General features: G+C 46.1%; 1 protein-coding gene and 1 long non-coding RNA gene across 4 annotated transcripts in view; one reads left to right on the forward strand and one right to left on the reverse strand.

Moving 5' to 3' along the window:
* Positions 1 to 826: 826 nt before the first annotated feature.
* On the reverse strand, positions 827 to 5306 carry LOC135186429 (uncharacterized). Its single transcript, XR_010306859.1, has 3 exons — positions 4609 to 5306; positions 3845 to 3955; positions 827 to 1851 (listed from the first exon to the last, which is right to left on the reverse strand). It is a non-coding gene; the product is annotated as an uncharacterized LOC135186429 (long non-coding RNA).
* Positions 5307 to 12091: 6785 nt separating this feature from the next.
* The window catches only part of RCOR3 (REST corepressor 3), a 29805-nt gene continuing 24023 nt past the window's right edge, over positions 12092 to 17873 (forward strand). For 2 of the 3 annotated variants that reach the window (XM_064164444.1, XM_064164447.1), the window contains exons 1-2: positions 12479 to 12737; positions 13353 to 13409. In XM_064164444.1, the coding sequence (XP_064020514.1) occupies positions 12596 to 12737; positions 13353 to 13409 (199 nt within the window). In that variant the 5' untranslated portion in view covers positions 12479 to 12595. Of the gene's footprint in view, positions 12357 to 12478; positions 12738 to 13352; positions 13410 to 17873 lie in introns of those variants that run through there. The other variant, XM_064164446.1, reaches the window with a different exon arrangement.

The raw sequence follows: 17873 nt of genomic DNA on the forward strand, positions 1-17873 counted from the left end.
GCCCCTTACCTGGACGCTCACAAACTTGGGAGTGCTTTAAAACCACTCACGGACTCGTGGTGGCAGCAATCTGGGGAGGTACCTATGTCTGCCACCCCGGTGAGATACCGCCGAGAAACACCGGAGGCTTTGCCGCCCGGTGTGCTACTGGCACCTGCCACTACTGTCACCCCACTCACATTTCACACCTGTCTTCAATATTTCATTCAAACATACCTGGCAAAGTATGATGCAGCCCAGCTGATTCACAGCTCAGTGGAAGCAGCGAGATGAACTTGCACACTTTGCAATATTTAATTTACAGTAAAACAAGTGTTTGCAGAATCATCCCGAGCACAAATACAGACTGGGCAGTGACTGGCTGGAGAGCAGCCCTGAGGAGAGGGACTTGGGAGGGCTGATGGACGAGAAGCTCAACAGGAGCCAGCAGGGTGCACTTGCAGCCCAGAGAGCCAACCAGATTGTGGGTGGCATCAGGAGAAGTGTGGCCAGCAGGGTGAGGGAGGTGATACACCCCTTCTACTCTGCTCTCCCACCTGGAGTATTGCATCCAATTCTGGAGCCCCTATTAAAAGAGGGATGTGGAAATGCTGGAGCATATTCAGAGAAGGGCCATTGGGATGATCAGAGGGCTGGAACACCTCTCCTGTGAGGGCAGACTGAAAGAGTTTGGGCTGTGCAGTCTGGAGAAGAGGAGGCTCCCAGGTGACTTTCTAGTGGCCTTCCAGTATCTGAAGGGGGCCTACAAAAAATCTCTGGTGATATAACAAAAATCAAGGAGTGCTGGTGAAGGGCCTCACACACCAGATGCACATTTTGAAGGTGTCTGTGGCAAACCATAAAACACCAAACTTTGCAGAAAGGTTTGTTTATAGTGGTCAGTTGATAATATGCAAACCTAAACAACAGCTACTGCAGAAGCGTCTGCAGCTACTAGCTGGAGATCTGTGACATGTAGTCTTGTAAAGGCCCAAGCCTGCAATAACTAAGGAAAACAGGAAGGAGACAGAGGAGAAGCAGAGATATCCTGACATCAGCAATAAAGAGGGGTCTGCTGATCAAAGAGAAAAAGACCCTGTGAGGAAGACTCTGCACGAGTTTTGGGGTTCATTTTGCAGGTCACCCTTACTAATCTATTAGTATAAAAAAACACTTGAACCTTTTTAACATATAAAGCAGGTTTGGGTTTTTTTGCTGGCATTGGAATTCATATGCTGTATGCCTTGTTAAGTGCAGCTCCTTCAGGCTCCACATCACAGGGTACATTCAAGACACAAGTATGATGCTTCTGCACGATCACATGCCAGAGGAGAAGCTATTTCTCATAATATGAGGATGTAAGCATGGCAAAGACAATGATACCTCTAACTTGAACTTTAGAAACATTAGCACTGCCCCTCTGGCACAGCCCAGTGAGTTCTCCTTCAGGCAGTGCTTGGGCCAGGGCCACCGGCTAAGCCACAGCTCAAGCAGAAACTGCAGCCAGCTCAGCATGGACACCTGCATGGAGCCACACAACACAGACCATGCTTGTAACTGAATGTTCACTGTATGCATACACTGCCAAAAATAGCCTGATCTTCCTGCCACCAGCCTGCCACTGTGCTTTTAAGTGCAAGGACACACATTACATATTGTGCAGAGTTGAGAAGTGGAAGCAGGTGACAACTTTGTTGTAGCAGAAGCTATGGATCAGGTCTCACAGCATCCGTGTTAACAGCTACTCACATGGCCAAAGACCTGGGCAATTACTGAAAACCCAGAATGGTCCAGTCCTGCAGCCAGGCCTATGAAACAGCTGTGCCCTGGAAGCTGCTTTTAAGCTGCTTGTAAACTGTATGCTGGCTGTCCCTGCAATTGGTGCCAAAGAGAGACAGGTTAAAAGAGAAAAATGAAGTGCCTGAAGTCACAAAAAGACTACTAATCCTCCCTGAAATGTTACTTGGTTTTGAAAAATCCCACAGAAGCATTTATTTGCATTTCACACATCTAAATCTATTCCTAACAATTGTACATACAAAGACCACAGGTTATTTAGTTCCTGCTGGTTTCAACAGCATGAACCACACCCAAGGAGATAATAAAACTCTCTAGCAATTTCCCCAGAAATTTTGTATCTTTAACATTTGACACTGAAATTACACCACTGCTAACAATCAAGAGTGAGACTTTGAGAAACTGGGATCTGGAAGATTGCTTCATTATTCCTCTAAACCATTATGACTTGGAGACATCTGGCAGCTGGCATACATTAGAGAAACTTTGAGGCCTTTAAAGAAAGGTAAGATTTTAGACTGAATCAGCAAGTATACAGAAGTGAGAGCAAGGAGACACAGAGCAAGAAACAAAAGACCTTTTTTTCCTCTGGAGCTCCATGAAGTGTGGGCTGGCTGTAGACTGTGTAGCACCGTGTGGTCCTGTCTCTGATGATTATCTAATTTTTCAGAGCATCACAATTAACCTTACAAGTTCCATGTCAAAGTTAACAGTTTAGTTAGTCAGAGATTTATATATACCTTGTAACATAGCAAATTAATAGAAAATTACAGCCCTGTGAGGAGAGGCTGAGGGAGCTGGGGGTGTGCAGCCTGCAGAAGAGGAGGCTCAGGGCAGACCTCATTACTGTCCGCAACTCCCTGAAGGGAGACTGTAGCCAGGTGTGGGTCACTCTCTTCTCCCAGCAACAGAACAAGGGGACACAGTCTCAAGTTGCACCATGGGAGGTCTAGGCTGGATGTTAGGAGGAAGTTGTTGCCAGAGAGAGTGATTGGCATTGGAATGGGCTGCCCAGGGAGGTGGTGGAGTCGCTGTCCCTGGAGGTGTTCAAGAAAAGGCTGTATGGGACACTTAGTGCCATAGTCTGGTTGTTTTGCTAGGGCTGGGTGCTAGATTGGTCTGGATGAGCTTGGAGGTCTCTTCCAGCCCAGTTGATTCTATTCTATTCTATTCCATTCTATTCTATTCTATTCAAATGGAAAATCTCTCTTTCATCTTCTACCTTTACACTTTCACCCCGCTGTAAAATATGCTTCCTGCTAATGATATGATTTTTTCACTAGTAGTGCAGAGGGAGTCTGTGCTAATATTTCACTGTGATTATTTTGAATTCCATACTCATTGTCTCGCCATTACTGACAAAATTTCCAAATGATGGAGAGCTGAGAGCAAAGCCCCACCTGAAGCAGCTCCACTTGATGGTTAACTTCAGCTATTTTTTTTTTTTTTAAAGCTTAATTTGCCTGTTTTCTAAAGCAAATTGATACCAACCACTTCCACTTAAGGCTAACAGAAGAGGTCATTGTTTGATAGAGAGGACATTCAGCGGTGTTTTATTATGCTGCTCTTTCAGCCTGCTGTTCTTTCTCCTGAAAAAGGCCCTAGGTCAGGACTTTTAGTAGTACCCCAGCAAGTGACTGTGTCTTGGATACGGTCTTAAGCCACTGTTCCACAAGTACTTCGAGCAGCTGCTGCTGCTGCAAGAAAAAGGACAGATTTGCCTTCCTCTAAGCTGTGCATATTTATCAGCCCACTTGAATTGAAAACCAGCCTGAAAAGAAACACAGCACTCCCAGTTAACAAGGACAGGCAGCTGAGACACCTTCCTTTTTGGTAGTAGCCTGTATTTACACCAACCCATTTACTAACATGACCTTAACCTCTACTGCTGATACACGCAAAGACGTAGAATATTCCATCATCAATAAACACATTAGTTCTGGGCACTGGTTTGTGGAAATATCGCTGCACTTCCTGCCATCTATGCCATTCAAATGTAGAAACAGGACATTTCATCAACAAGGTTCACTCCTGAGAGATACTACTGTAACTTCCTTTAAAAACTTACCTTTAATCAGCCAGTGTACCTAGGTAATTTGTTCCAACATCTAACAAAGGCTTCTCGTAAGATACTGCTGAGTCACCTGGTCTTTAAAGCTAGTAAGAGCTCCTTCTTCTGCTGTGGACACAAAAACCAACCCTTTTCTAAGTTTTCAAGTGCATGAAAAGTTGCTGTAATGCTCCTCTGTCTGCTCCTGCTGTCTTTTGGTCTGAACGAACCCAGGTCTTTCAAAGTTGCACAATACTTTTGCTGTTAAGACCCTGTCAGTTCTTTGGGACTTGCCATTGCACTTTCATAGCATTAAATCAGTAAAGAAACAGTGGTTAAGGAATTCTCATATGCTTAAAAATGAATGAATTTATATTGAAAAGCAATGGGTTTATTGAGAGCCTTTTTGCTTTCTTCCCTGTTCGGCACGCTACCTTTTGTTCACAGTAAAAGAAGTCCTTTGTAAAAGCACAAACTGCCAAGCCCCAGAATTATAATGCAAAGTTATAACGAACTATCACTAGCCCTGAAAGTAAAGAGAGCATCGGGTCTTTAAGTTGAGTCCCATTTGCATACTAACATTTGGCTTTTGCTAGGCTGTCAAATACATTAGCTGATAGGATATCAAATTACAGAAGGTAATGGACAAGTCACTCTGCCACACAGATTCTAAACAAAAATAGGAAGTACTGAATTCACACTAAGATGGAAGAACTATGATCTTGTATTTTTTTAACGATTACAATCAGTAAAGCAGCCTTTATTCTAAAAAAAAACCTTACCTCCAGAAGTTTGCAGGTTAAGGTTCCATTCTGTCTGAGGACTGCCATCCTCTTTATTGCGATCACCCTGCTTTCACTGGGCAAAGTATACCTTTGCAAATGGTATATCTGCACTGGTATCACTTTTACTGTTTCATTAAATCCATTTTCATTTCAACCCAAAAGTCTTTTCCCAGTCCTCCTTCTCTGCTGGGGAGGGGGTCATCAGAGGATAGAGCAACTGCTGTTATTTAGCACTTGATGTGAAGTGAGCATAGACAAGTAGCCCCTCCAAGAAAAACACCTCCAAAAGTAGCTAGTAAAAAAGTATACTTGTGTTAGTTTGAGACAAACTGGAATATTTTAACGAGAAAAATAACATTATAGGCTGTGAAAAGAAAACAATGGTGATGTCTGATGCACTCATAGGCTTGCTGAGATGTATAAAAACAGGAAGACATAGATAAGAGAGAGTGTGTGTGTCTCTGTCAGAGTGTGTGTTTCTGCTTGGGTCTGTGTAAATAACCCTTCTGCTTCTAACTTCCCTTGCCAATCCTCCAAGCTCACCTTGCACGTAAGGCAGACTCTGGGATAAGGTAGAGGGGTGGAAAGAAGGTGGAAGGGTGGTTGGAAGCCCCTCCTGGGGACTCTGGTTTCTGGGAGGGCTATTATGTTTCTGTATTACCTTTAGCCTGTATATTTCTATCTATAGTTGTAAATATTGTAAATATCTGCTTGTATCTTGTGCTAAGCTGTGAATATAAAGCTTCAGTCCTTAATTTCCAACTGGCTGAGAGTCTAGTCTGGGTGATTTCATAGGAGTGAGGGGGCAGGGAACTCCCAAATCATCACAATACTCAATACAGTGCATACATTTCTTGCACAGGGCTTGTATTCCATAACTTTTGCCTTTAATGTACTCAAAATTCCTGTTTTGGAGTTAAAGTTGATCTCTTCCCTCACTATCTTACTGACTATATCTGCTCCTTGTACTATTTTGATTTTACAAAGTTTCTCAACTGACAGAGACCAACTCCTGCTTCCAAAACACACCACCCCCACAAAAGGGAAGAAAAAGAAAGAAAAAAAAAAAAAAGGCAAACCAAACTCCTCTCACTTCATTCCAGAGTGTTACCAAGCCTAACATTTCATCACAGATTTCCCACTTACTGGCCTGCCTGTCAACAGGATGGATTAGTCGTAGTATTTTACTTCCTATATGGACAGAACTTTGTTGCATTCTTTGAGAGGGGGAGAGGTACACAAACCTAGCCAAACAACTTAGGAGCATAAATCTACAAAGGTCTGTTGCAGTTTAAGGGTGAACAGGTGGGCAGGTGGAACCCAACCCCAGTGGGGTCCCAGGTCATGTTATTCCTTCCCCTTTCCTGCTGATCGATCCTCTAACTAAGGGGACAGGAAGTTCCATTATTCCCTACCTCTCTGTTGTGGTCTGCTCTGAACTCAAGTAATCTTCCCCTTCCTGCTCAAACATAACCTTTCCCAAAAATATAGAACAGTTACACACACCACTACATTTCAAAAGACAAGGCCTCTTTCATGTGCACAAAGCAGGTGCTAGGAACAAAGAGTAATTAAATAGACTGCTCCTTTCTTTACTACATACAGAAATAAAGCTGTATTTTCAGATTTTACTGAAAAAAGGTTTACAAAAACTCTGGACTTCTTGCACTGTTTTGCAGGAATTCAAATTCTCCAGGTTAAGCACCCTGCTGTTTGTGGGATTGTAGAGATGTATGCAGGTATTTTACACAACTCAGATATTGTTCATTTCCTTATGTGAAGCTTTTTCCACTTAGGGCTGATAGTCAGTGACTGTTCTCTGCTTCCAGAACAGATGATATCAGCAAACTGCTGCTCGTTTGTGTGTTAAAGCAGCCAAAGAAATGCAGTTGGTAGCACCATCCTGTCAATTCCAGAAAAGCTCTCAGGCTCTGTTACCATCATCATCTGGGAACGAGTTCGGCAGTTGAGTTCCAATTCCAGGTGAATTGCTTGCTGTTGGAAGAGACTGTTAGTTTCAGAAAGTTCATTTGTGCTTCAGGCACACTGATTTTTCTAGCCCATTGTAGAGATTTTGCATTCAAATGTAAATTCTCACAAGGCAAGGCAGACAGAAAAACATATCACATATAACTTACTTAAATATCTTTAAATTCCTTAAAACTTAAAAATCTTTACATTCCTAAACTTAACATTTTAAAATTCCTTGAAACTTAAACTATTCAGTGGCTATTTCTTCTACACGTTAATATTATACTTCCCTGTTTAAATACGATCACAGTATTGCACACTTCTGCTTATCTCAAGGCCTTAATGATTTGGTTTAGGCTTCTCCAGCTTCTCCCTTCACACAGGCAGGGAGAAAACCTAAAACCGAGTGTCTCTTTAACAAAACAAAACGTAACATAAGGCTTAACGTTGTCTGATTAGCTGCACTTCTTTTCTGCAGCTATTTCAGTGCAGCAAAATAGTTGCAAAGTTACAAGGTACAACAAAGTTACGCTGTTTTTAATCCAGAGGTCCCACAAGTAGCTTTTCCCCTCCCCTGAAGTAGGAGGAAACTACCCACTGCATTCCTCCCCCTCCCCCCCCCATTTTTAACCCCAAAGCAACAAACAAATGGTGACACTTAAAGAACTCAATACCACAATTACTATCAATTAGCAGGAAAATGCTAATGCCAGCCTTTCTGTGTGGTACCACAAACACATCCAAACCAGCAACCATGTAGCTATTTATCAATTATGTCTTTCAATTTTAAAAATAGTTCATTGGGACTTCGCTTTATCGAGGTAAAAAGAAAGGGTAGGCTTGTTTAAGTCTCAAACTTGGTTTCATGCCTCCTGGGCAAGTTCTTTACTTAAAGCAAGAACGTCCTGATGCCATTGAACCTGTGAAATCTGACCTTGCCTTTTACTGCCTCCAGCTCTTTAGGCGACTCTCATTCTCCATGGTAGAGGTGGGTGCGTGCGGGCAGCAGTACAAGGGGTCGATGCTGGCCATTTCCCTCAGCCTGAGCGCAGATTCTCGGTGTCCCGTCTCGTCCAAGAGCATCCACAGCAGCAGCCACATTGGTGGCACGGGCGCCACCTTGTTCATCTCCATGGTAACACGGAGCCGACATGACGCTGCCCGCTGCTCCTCTTCCTGACGCTGCCAGTCACTCCTCCCCGCCTGGCTTGGCTTCTTCGTCAAATGCCGCCGCAGCCGACCTCGGACATGCAGGTTTGCAGCACTGCAGCTCCGGTGGACAGTCCGCAGTAGCCTGCTCCATGCATGGCTGAGTAAACATGCAGTCGCAGCCCTCAAGCCACAGCAAAACAGAAGGTCGGAAGGGTAAAATAGTCGGACCCCTGAGAGGTAGATCAAGAATATCAAACAAGGACAGACTATCCGTAGATGCTTTTGAGTCCAAGAACCAGTCCCAAGGCATTCAAAAGAAGTTCGCAGAGGGTGCCAAGTGCCGTGGCACCATTCCGTCCACTTTTGTGGCAGCAGTGACAGCAGTTCCACGATTTCAACGGCTACACTGTGAGCAAAACCCCTCAAGACACAATTATGTTCTTTGGCCACATACTGACCCATGATTACCAAATGTCTCGGTTCTAGTTTAAATTTCCCAGAGACTCAAACATAGCTAATAGAACCAATACAATTATAGGATGCATTCCCCTCTCCCCCTTCTTTTGGAACAGAAAGGAGTTAGATGTGGAGAGAAAAAGGTAAAACACATCCAAATAAGTAGTCTTACTTCACTTTGGAAGTTAAAAGAGAAAACTTTAACAATAAATAAAAGGTATTTGAGGTGGGGGAGTTACAAAAAGGTACAGGGAAAAGAAAAACAAGACTATATATATATACAACCAGATTGATGGCAATGGGTTTGTCCACCTCGTGGAAGGATGGACATGTGGTGAAACAAAGAGCAGCAGGAACAAAAGGGTGGTGCTAGCAGACAGGGAGGGAGGACAAGAAAAAAACACGAAGTTCCTCTGTTTTTATATGGGGCTAGACAGGAAGTGGGAGTGGGCTAAGCACTATACCTGGAGTAAGGTTCAGACCCAGCCCCGGGGAGGAGTCAGGAGGGCCTGGGGTTCAGGGTCAAGAACACTCCCCCAGGAAGGTTAACCCTTTACACTAAAGTTCCCAGCTGGTCCCCTCTTCTCTCAAAACCATAGTGTTTAAAATGTTGCTCAACTAAACAGCTCTCTGTACCACTGTATTATTTATTTCAGCTGGGCTTGCTACCAGACCACTATCTTCTCTGCAGTATTAAGACCACCCCATTGAGACTCACCATTTGTAGCAGTTGGTTGGGCAGCAGCAGGCATGGACTTCAGAAAGCTTTTTCCCCATGAGGACATTTATTTGCACAACTTGTAGACTTATATACACTTTCAGTTCTATTCATATGGCAATCTACAGATAGTCTCCAGATCACACCCTTCACTCCCCATGCATACTAATTACACTGGTTAATTAAATCAGACCTATGCCTGAATTCCTTCCATTCACATTTCCATTTATCTTATCTACCATCTACATCTAGCTGTCACACCACTGTTTCATACTAAACTGAAATATGTTGCTCCCACACTGCTTATGTTGATGTCCTCTATGGCTTATGTTTAAAAAGAAAAAATAAGACTAAGAATATATATGGCAATAATAGTGTAAGCTAATTCCTTATATGTAGCTTCTACAACAAAGGGAAGATCAGTTGCACAAACAGCACTCTGCTTTATCATACCATATCTAATCCAGGAGCACTTAGATATTAAATGTAACAGAGGAATCAGGTGGGGGGGGGAAAAAAAACAATTTCACAAAATAAGACCTCCTGACAGGAGAAAACATATTCCAAGGCAAGCTAACTTTAATATGGCATAGGGAATAAAATCCTCACTGTGCACAGCTGCCAATATTTAAGTGCTTGACATAATAAACTTGAGTTGCTTAAATGTGACCTCTGAAATGTAGTTCTTACAGTACCCACACGAATAACAGAAACAAAAAGGTGCAAGCTCTTAAGACAATTGTCCTCCCAACGATACTGACAAGGAATCCTTTTCCCTTTAGGTGATTACCTTCACAACACTTGTGAAGGTAGCACTGCTAAAAATTCCAACACCTTATTAAAATGTTCAATGGTTTTATCTGTTAGAAGCTGACATATGCCATCATAATGCTGCATATACAGTCATAACTTAGGTGCTTAGAGAATAAAGCAAAAAAGACTCAAATATTTAGTTTCAGGAGAACTAAATCAACAAAGTCAAATTTCCTTCAAGTTTTTATACTGATTTTACATCTTAAAAGTGCAAATCTTGTTTGAAGATTTTCCTGTGGTTCTGGTATTTGTGTTTTATTGAACATGTTGTGTACATTAAACTGTGAGGTGACATTACAGCTTTCTTTCACTCGGTTGTTGAGGCACCTGAAGGTAGTCAACCACTTTTGTTTCTACCTTTGCTTTACTAGTCTTTGCAACTCTTGGAGAGATAGAAATGCAAGCATACAAGAGGCAGAGCTTGTTTTCTCCCAATTCTGACAGTGAGCTTCCAAAATGTGTCACAAAAGCAGCTTCTTAAAGACAGCAATATTCCCAGAGCACATGTAAATCAGAGGTTCTTCAAAAGTAAATAATACTGAGCTGATTTCAGGACAAGTGACTGACAACAGCACCCTGCTAACATGGCATCATAGAATTGTTTTGTTTGGAAAAGACCTCTAAGATCATTGAGTTTGTCAATGTAACACCACCATGACCATTAAACCATGTCCCAAAGTGCTGTGTCTACACATTTTTTGAACACTTTCAGTGACAGTGACTCCACCATAGAGTCAGTCAGGGTTCCGAAGGACCACAAGGATCATCTAGTTCCAATCCCCCTGCCATGGGCAGGGACACCCTACCCTAGAGCAGGCTGCCCACAGCCTCATCCAGCCTGGCCTTAAACACCTCCAGGGATGGGGCCTCAATCACCTCCCTGGGCAACCCAATCCAGGCTCTCACCACTCTCATGCTGAAGAACCTCCTGCTCACGTCCAGGCTGAATCTCCCCATCTCCAGCTTTGCTCCATTCCCTCTAGCCCTGTCGCTACCTGAGAGCCTAAAAAGTCCCTCCCCAGCTTTTTTTTAGGCCCCCTTCAGATACTGGAAAGCCACAAAAAGGTCACCTGAGAGCCTCCTGTTCTCCAGACTGATCAGCCCCAACTCCTTCAGTTTGTCCTCATAGGAGAGGTGCTCCAGCCCTCTGATCATCCTCATGGCCCTTCTCTAGACACGCTCCAGCATCTCTGCATCTTTCTTGTAATAGGGGCTCCGGAACTGGATGCAGCACTCCAGGTAGGGTCTCACCAGAGTGGTTGCACATCTCCCTGGGCAACCTATTCCAAAGCTTGGCCATCCTTTTAGTATTTTTTTTTTCCAATTCAAATTAATTTTATCCATTCTAAACCTCCCCTGTAGCAACTTGAGGCCATTTCCTTCATTTCTATCACTTGATACTAGCGAGTAGAAACAGACTCCTATGTTGCTGCAATCTTGGTTTAGATAGTTGTAGAGAGTAATTAGGTCTGCCCTCTGCCTTCTCCCTATAGATTTAACAGCCTCAGTTCCCTCAGCCACTCCTCATAAGATTTGCTCTCCAGATCCTCCATCAGGGCAATCTACGCTACTGTAAAGCACTAGGGACACTTAAGTCACAAGCAGCTACTCAAGTACTCATCTTTCCTTAATCTCACTGTAAGAAAGCAGCCGTATCATTCCAGCTAGTGCTCTTACACGAACCAATCCAACAACCTTGGGGCAGAGGGCTGACAAGGCAAAGTTCGAGAAGAATGGCTGAAATGAGTCAAAGTATAATGGACTGTGTCAGATCGTCTTGCCTAGAACACGAGACTTGAGTATAATACACAGCAACAGTAACTTTAACAGTTAAGTTCTTATTTTTCAGCTTACTCAGGGAAATCAGCCTGCCAAGTTACCACTGTATCATTAAACGTGTCTTTAAGACACATACAATGTCACAAAGACATTAAACGTATTCGCAAAAATAAACCAGACCAAGGCATCTCTGGGTTAAGCAACGAGCCTGTTACCAGCTTATAACTCAGCCTCTCTTTGGAGCTACCCTCAGCCTTTTTCACCTCTTACACCCTCTCTATTTTGCTACGAACTGGGTGGTGCACACATGAAAGAAAAACCAGCACCACTCCACACACGCTTCACTGCACTTGGAACCACCTGCAGTGCTGTCCGTTTCTCCTGCCGGCTTCCCCGTCCTCTTAATCCCTCTACTCCGACTTGACTCTGGCTTGAAACGCTCCCCAAAGCCGCCTCAGCGAAGGCGGCCCCGCCCGAGGTAGCTGACAGGACCTGCCCCCAGCCACGGCCGCCATCAGCTTACACAGGCGGAGCCGTGGCCCAAGGTGACCGCCCTGCGGTTCCGCTCTGCCGCCCCACCCGCACACTGGCGCAACCCCACGGCCAGGCCCCAGGGACTCCAGCACCCCCTCGTTTTCAAACAGCTCCCTCGCAGCACCCATGGCGGCCCAGCACCTCCCCTCAGACTGAACCGCCCTTCCCCCCCAGGATCCCTGCGCCACAAGGGGGAAATAGTTCCCCGTCGCCTTCACCAGCCCGGGGAACCTTCCCAGCCCAGCGGCGAGGCCCTGACTCCGGCGTGGCAGCAACCTCACCGCCGCGTTGCCGCGGCTCTGCCAGCATCCCCGCCCCCTTGGTTAGATCCGGCGCGGAGGGATTCCCCGGGGCCGCGCAACCGCCGGGGGAGGGGGAGCGCGGGGAGGCGGGGAGCGCGGGGGGGGGGGGGGGGGGGGGGGGGGAGGAGGTGCCGGCGCCGCGGCGGCCCGGGGGGGGGGCGGGGAGGGGGTAGCATGGCGGCTCTATATTAACTTCCCCCCCTCCGCAGCCCAGGCTGCCGCTGCTCTCCGCTGCTCCCCTCCTTCTCCAGGCCCTGACATGCCGGGCATGATGGAGAAGGGAGCAGATCTTTTGGGGGGCAAGAGCCGGGCAGCCGCCAATGGCACCAAGAGGAGCAGCCCCTCCAACGGGCACTACTCGGAGCCGGAGAGCGGCGGCGGCGACAGTGGCGACGAGCACGGTGCGAGCCTGGGGCCGGCCTCCGGCCGCCCCGCTAGCGGGGGGAGGGGAGATAGCGGAGGCGGCGGGAGGGGCGGCAAGCTGAGCGGAGCCGCCTCCCCCTTTCCTGCGCTGGTGTCGGGGCGGCGCGGGCGCTGCCGCCGCCGTTACTCTTCTGCTGCCGCCACCGCGCGTGTGTACTGCGGCGGGCTGGGCCGCGGCCGGGAGGGGAGGGGAAGGGAAGTGAAGTGAAGGGGGGGAGCGAGTGTGTGCACGGGAACGCGCGGCGCGGTCCCGCATCTGTCGGGCGGCCCCGCGGTGCTTAACGATGGGGAGTGTCTCCCGGGAGCAGCCGCTGCCGCCGTCCCCATTGTTCCGCTGAAATAAACTCCCCCTTCCCCCTCCGGCCCCCTCCCCGGCGGTTGTCAGGGCTTAATCTGAGGCGGCGGTGGCGGCGGGCGGGGTGGCGGGGGGGAGGTGGCTTATTCTGCACGGCAGCGGCGAGACGGCGGGGGCTCCCGGGCGGCGCGTCCGCCAGCCCGCCCGCCACACGGCGGTAGCCTGGGACGGCGCCCGCCCGTTGCCCCCCACTTGGGGACACCCTAGCTGTTAATTCTCTCCCCGCTTTGCGTTGCAGATGTAGGAATGAGGGTCGGAGCAGAATACCAGGCGCGCATTCCCGACTTCGAGCCCGGTAAATCGCTTTTCAGCTTTAACCTGACATCTTGCTGCCGCCGCTCCCGAGGCGGGAGGGATGGGTTGGGTGCTGGCGGGCGGCGGAGGGGGTTCGGCGCTCTCCCGGCGGCGGCCGTGGCCGTGGGGAATACATTTATTTTGCTTTTTCGCTTTTGTGTTGGCGATCTGGTGCCGGCGACGGGCGGCTGGCAGGGGCAGCCGTGTGCTCTCTACCCTTCTGGGGGTTGAGGGTGAGGGGTGGGGGCAGCGCTGTGGGAAATTTTCACTTCATTATCCCTCGTATTCTGTGTCCGAGGGGAGGCGGCGGGGCAGGAAAAGACTGGATGGCTTTTCGATGATTTTCTTCCCTACTTTTTTTTTTTTTTTTAATTGGTGGGTGCCCTCCCCTCCCACTTAACCGTAGCGTACAGAGTATATTAATAAGATGGTTTACAAGTATTTGAGGAGGGCCGATGGATGTTGCCAGGCAGGGGTGGGATGAAGTGATGCGCCCTGCCGGAAGCGGAGCGGACCGTGCTGCGGGCTGGAAGCGCTGGGTGGAAGATGCGTTTGGTGGGAAACTCCTGCTCCTGGTTTTGTGTGCTGTAGTAACCTCGTTAGACCCGCTGTTGCAGGCTGAGCTGTACTCCTCCGCCTTCCTCACCCCCAGCCTCCCCCCGCCAAGCACCGCCCCGAGGAATACTGGGTACGCTCGCATAGCCTGGTACTCGGTTTTAGCAAGTTAATAGCTAGAATGCTATCTTGCCGTACTACAGTGAGACCTTAGGAGCCTTGATGCGTTTTGCTGTGGTGGTCAGATGAAGCCTATCTACTTTCCTGTTCTCCAAACAGGCTCCATTGGTGTCAGATGATTTTTCTACCGGAAGAGGACTGGGCCAGAGCTTCTCTCATAGTGCCTCCTAAAGCGGGATCGAGCCCCTCTTGATGGGCACAAGTCCCCGCAGGCCAAAGAAAAGGCTGGGGGAAAGAAAGGGGGAGGGTGGGATTAAATGGATGCATGATCTTGGCATAAGGAAATGCCTTTTTTTCTTTGAAAGGAGTGTGTAGTCTAGGTTTCTTTGTTAATAAAACTAACGGTTTACACCCTTTATTTTTACACTGCCCACGTAAGAATAAATGGAAATAAAAGCTATCATCTCTAACCTGCAGACTGGGTTTGTTTCTCCTACAGGCCACTTACATTAGAAAAATGCGTAGGGTTCGTTTTTATTTTGCTTAGAACTCCTCACTCTTACAAGGGAGGTTCTAAGGTTTCAGTTTTGTAAACTGTATATGCAATAGAATCATTGCATTTGTAACTACAGAACTAACTTTATGCTCTTATAACTAGGGTGTTTTTTTTTTACAGCTTAAGTAGTCCTGGAGAGTGGAACATCCTATAGTACTATGTATTCAACTGATACTTGTTTCCCTAATAACTAGGATTAACACCTTCTCCTCTTTCAATTTCCTTAATGCTGGAAATCTTTCTTCAATAAGTCTCATGTAAAGAGGCATGATGTATAGTATTTTTCTTAGTTGTGTATTTTGATTACTGGGGCAAGAAGATTGTAACGATTTTTGGAACACCTATGTCTTATAAATTTATCTCTTTTTAAGAAAAAAAAATACAGTATATATCAAGGTAGCAGTTTGATGAGCTGAGAAGGTCTCAGCAAGATATCATGCTTTCATCTGATTTCTCTTGCTTGATTGGTTCTTTTTTTCTGATCAGTTCTGAGGCATAATTTCTTAGAGAAACTTTGGTAGAGCAATAATGCAGGACAAACAGCTGTGCTCTCATAGCTATGTTTAGAACACCTTTTTTCATAGCAAATACTCTATTATTTCTATAGGTTTGTAATCATAGAGTCAAACAGGTTGGAAGAGATCTCAAAGATCAGCCAGTCCAACCTAGCACCCAGCCCTATCCAATCAACCAGACCATGGCACTAAGTGCCCCATCCAGACTTTGCTTGAACACCTCCAGGGACAGCTACTCCACCACCTCCCTGGGCAGCCCATTCCAATGCCAATCACTCTCTCTGCAAATAACTTTCTCCTGACATCCAGCCTAGACCTCCCCTGGCACAACTTGAGGCTGTGTCCCCTTGTTCTGTTGCTGGTTGCCTGGAAGAAGAGACCAACCCCACCTGGCTACAGCCTCCCTTCAGGTAGTTGTAGACAGCAATGAGGTCTGCCCTGAGCCTCCTCTTCTGCAGGCTGCACACCCCCAGCTCCCTCAGCCTCTCCTCACAGGGCTGTGCTCCAGGCCCCTCACCAGCTTCATTGCTCTTTGCTGGACACCTTCCAGTACCTCAACATCTCTTTTGTATTGGGGAGCCCAGAACTGGACACAGCACTCAAGGTGTGGCCTGACCAGTGCTGAGTGCAGGGGCAGAACAACCTCCCTTGTCCTTCTGGCCACACTGTTCCTGATCCAGGCCAGGATGCCATTGGCTACTATCTTCCAGCACCCCCAGGTCCCTTTCTGCCTGGCGTAGGTGTTAATTAATGCTGTTGTTTTTCTGGGAATTGTTTTAATGCCTTTTTTAGAGAGTTTAGGAGATAGAATGTGTTCATTTACAGTACTTTGGGTTTTTCAGCTTCATGAAATAGGTGGGAGAGTGGAATGAATGGGGAGTGAAACTAGGTAGAAGTCTGAAGTACATACACAGAATACTAAGATGAGTAGAATAATACCAATCTTTTGGCCTCCCTTATCCTGTGGTGAAAAATATATGTAAGCAATGCTGTATTGAGGAACAAAACATTCATTATTAAAGTTGTGATGGCAGTAAACTTATTTTGACCTGGGTTCATGTGTGATTTTATTTTTTGTAACAAAAAAGTTAATCAACTCTTTTGTCAGTGCCTCTTGGGAGCATTACTTTGTGGTTGGAAGCAACAACTACAATTAGTTTGAAGATGCTCTTTCTCACCCTTTCTTCCCCATTTGCTTTTTGCAAGTAAGCCTTCAGATAGAGTAAGGAAAATGGCATTTTTATTTTTCCCTGGATATACTCAATGAGAAGTTTTCACAGGGAGGGGGAAATGATTTTAGTAAAATAAGCATTTTTAATTTGTTGAGTTTATAAACTTAAGATTTTTGTCTCTTTGTTCTGTTTTTCCCATAGCACTTTAGTCCTGAGGTGGAGTAGTTTCTGCTTCTAGTCTTTGAACCACCAGGCAGGATGTTACAAAGCTGGTTACTCTAATGTTGTGGCCTGTTTGCATTCTTCTGGGAACTGGAGGTGCACCACACTGTTGTGTCATCCACACAACAACTAACTGCTAGAGGATCATAGTATGGTTTAGGTTAGAAGGGACCTCAAAGATCATTCACTTCCACCTCCCCCACCATAGGCAGAGACACCTCCCACTAGAACAGGTCACTCAAGGCCTCATCCAACCTGGCCTTGAACACCTCCAGGGAGGGAGCAGCCACAACCCCCTGAGCAGCCTGTGCCAGTGTCTCACCACCCTCACTGGAAAGAACTCTTTCTAACAGCCGAGTTTTATTCTACTTGGCTTTGGACTTCCCAGAGGCTTTAGTGTGTATTTTGCTTACAAGATGCTGAAATCTTTATTTTTCTTTTATCCTCCTCAGTCTTTGGCGTGGAGGCAGCTGTCAAGAGGAATATTTAGTGCTTTTTTAGGTCACTTATGGAATGCACTTTAGTATATGTCCATAAAACTCTTCTCTAATCTTTCTATAAGGAAACAGTTTCTTAAATTGTAATTATTAAATAAGATGGTGAAGTATATGAAGTTTTCCATTCCATGCTATCTGTCTTCATATTCCCTGATTTGTGTATTTACTGATTTCTTTCCCCAGCCTTTTATTTTTCACTTTTGCTTTCTCTTGTTAGCTCTGTGTTTCTGTTCCCAGTCTCAAAGCTTAGTCTTAAGACTAAGCAGCTGATGGTACTTTGTATGCTGGAAATCATACGCTTTTATGTTGCCATGCTGCCTCATGATGCCCCTATGAAGTCTTGTATGATTCTGGATTTCTGTTGTATTCTGAGTACTTAGCAGCAGCAGCATCCTGGTGTACCAAGCTTCCAATACTAAGATGAAATTTACAAAGTGTCAGTTTGCTGACATAGTTTCTCTGTTCTGGAAGCTGTGGAGAGTGCTTGTGGGTCATCCTCAGCTAGCCCCATTTTCTAAGTGGTACTTCAGCAGCAGATGAAATACAGAAACCTTTTCCTAAGTGGCTTGAATCTGGAGTTTGGGCAGTCAGATGCTTGTTATATTCACGTTGTAACTCATGATCTTTCCTCTCCTTACTTGCTTAAAACCCTAGTAAGAATGACTCTTCCATGTAATGTTGCTCTTGAGATACAACACAGGGTTTTTTTGTGCATGTGTGAGGTTTGGGTTTTTTCCTTTAGGAAGGGGAGTGCTGCTGACTTGAATACTTGGGGCAGTAGAAAGGAAGCATTTCTCATAAAGGTAGATCATGGTCTTGCATATGGAG

This window comes from Pogoniulus pusillus, chromosome 25 (genome assembly GCF_015220805.1).
Source record: "Pogoniulus pusillus isolate bPogPus1 chromosome 25, bPogPus1.pri, whole genome shotgun sequence".
In the NCBI taxonomy this organism is placed as follows: Eukaryota; Metazoa; Chordata; class Aves; order Piciformes; family Lybiidae; genus Pogoniulus; species Pogoniulus pusillus.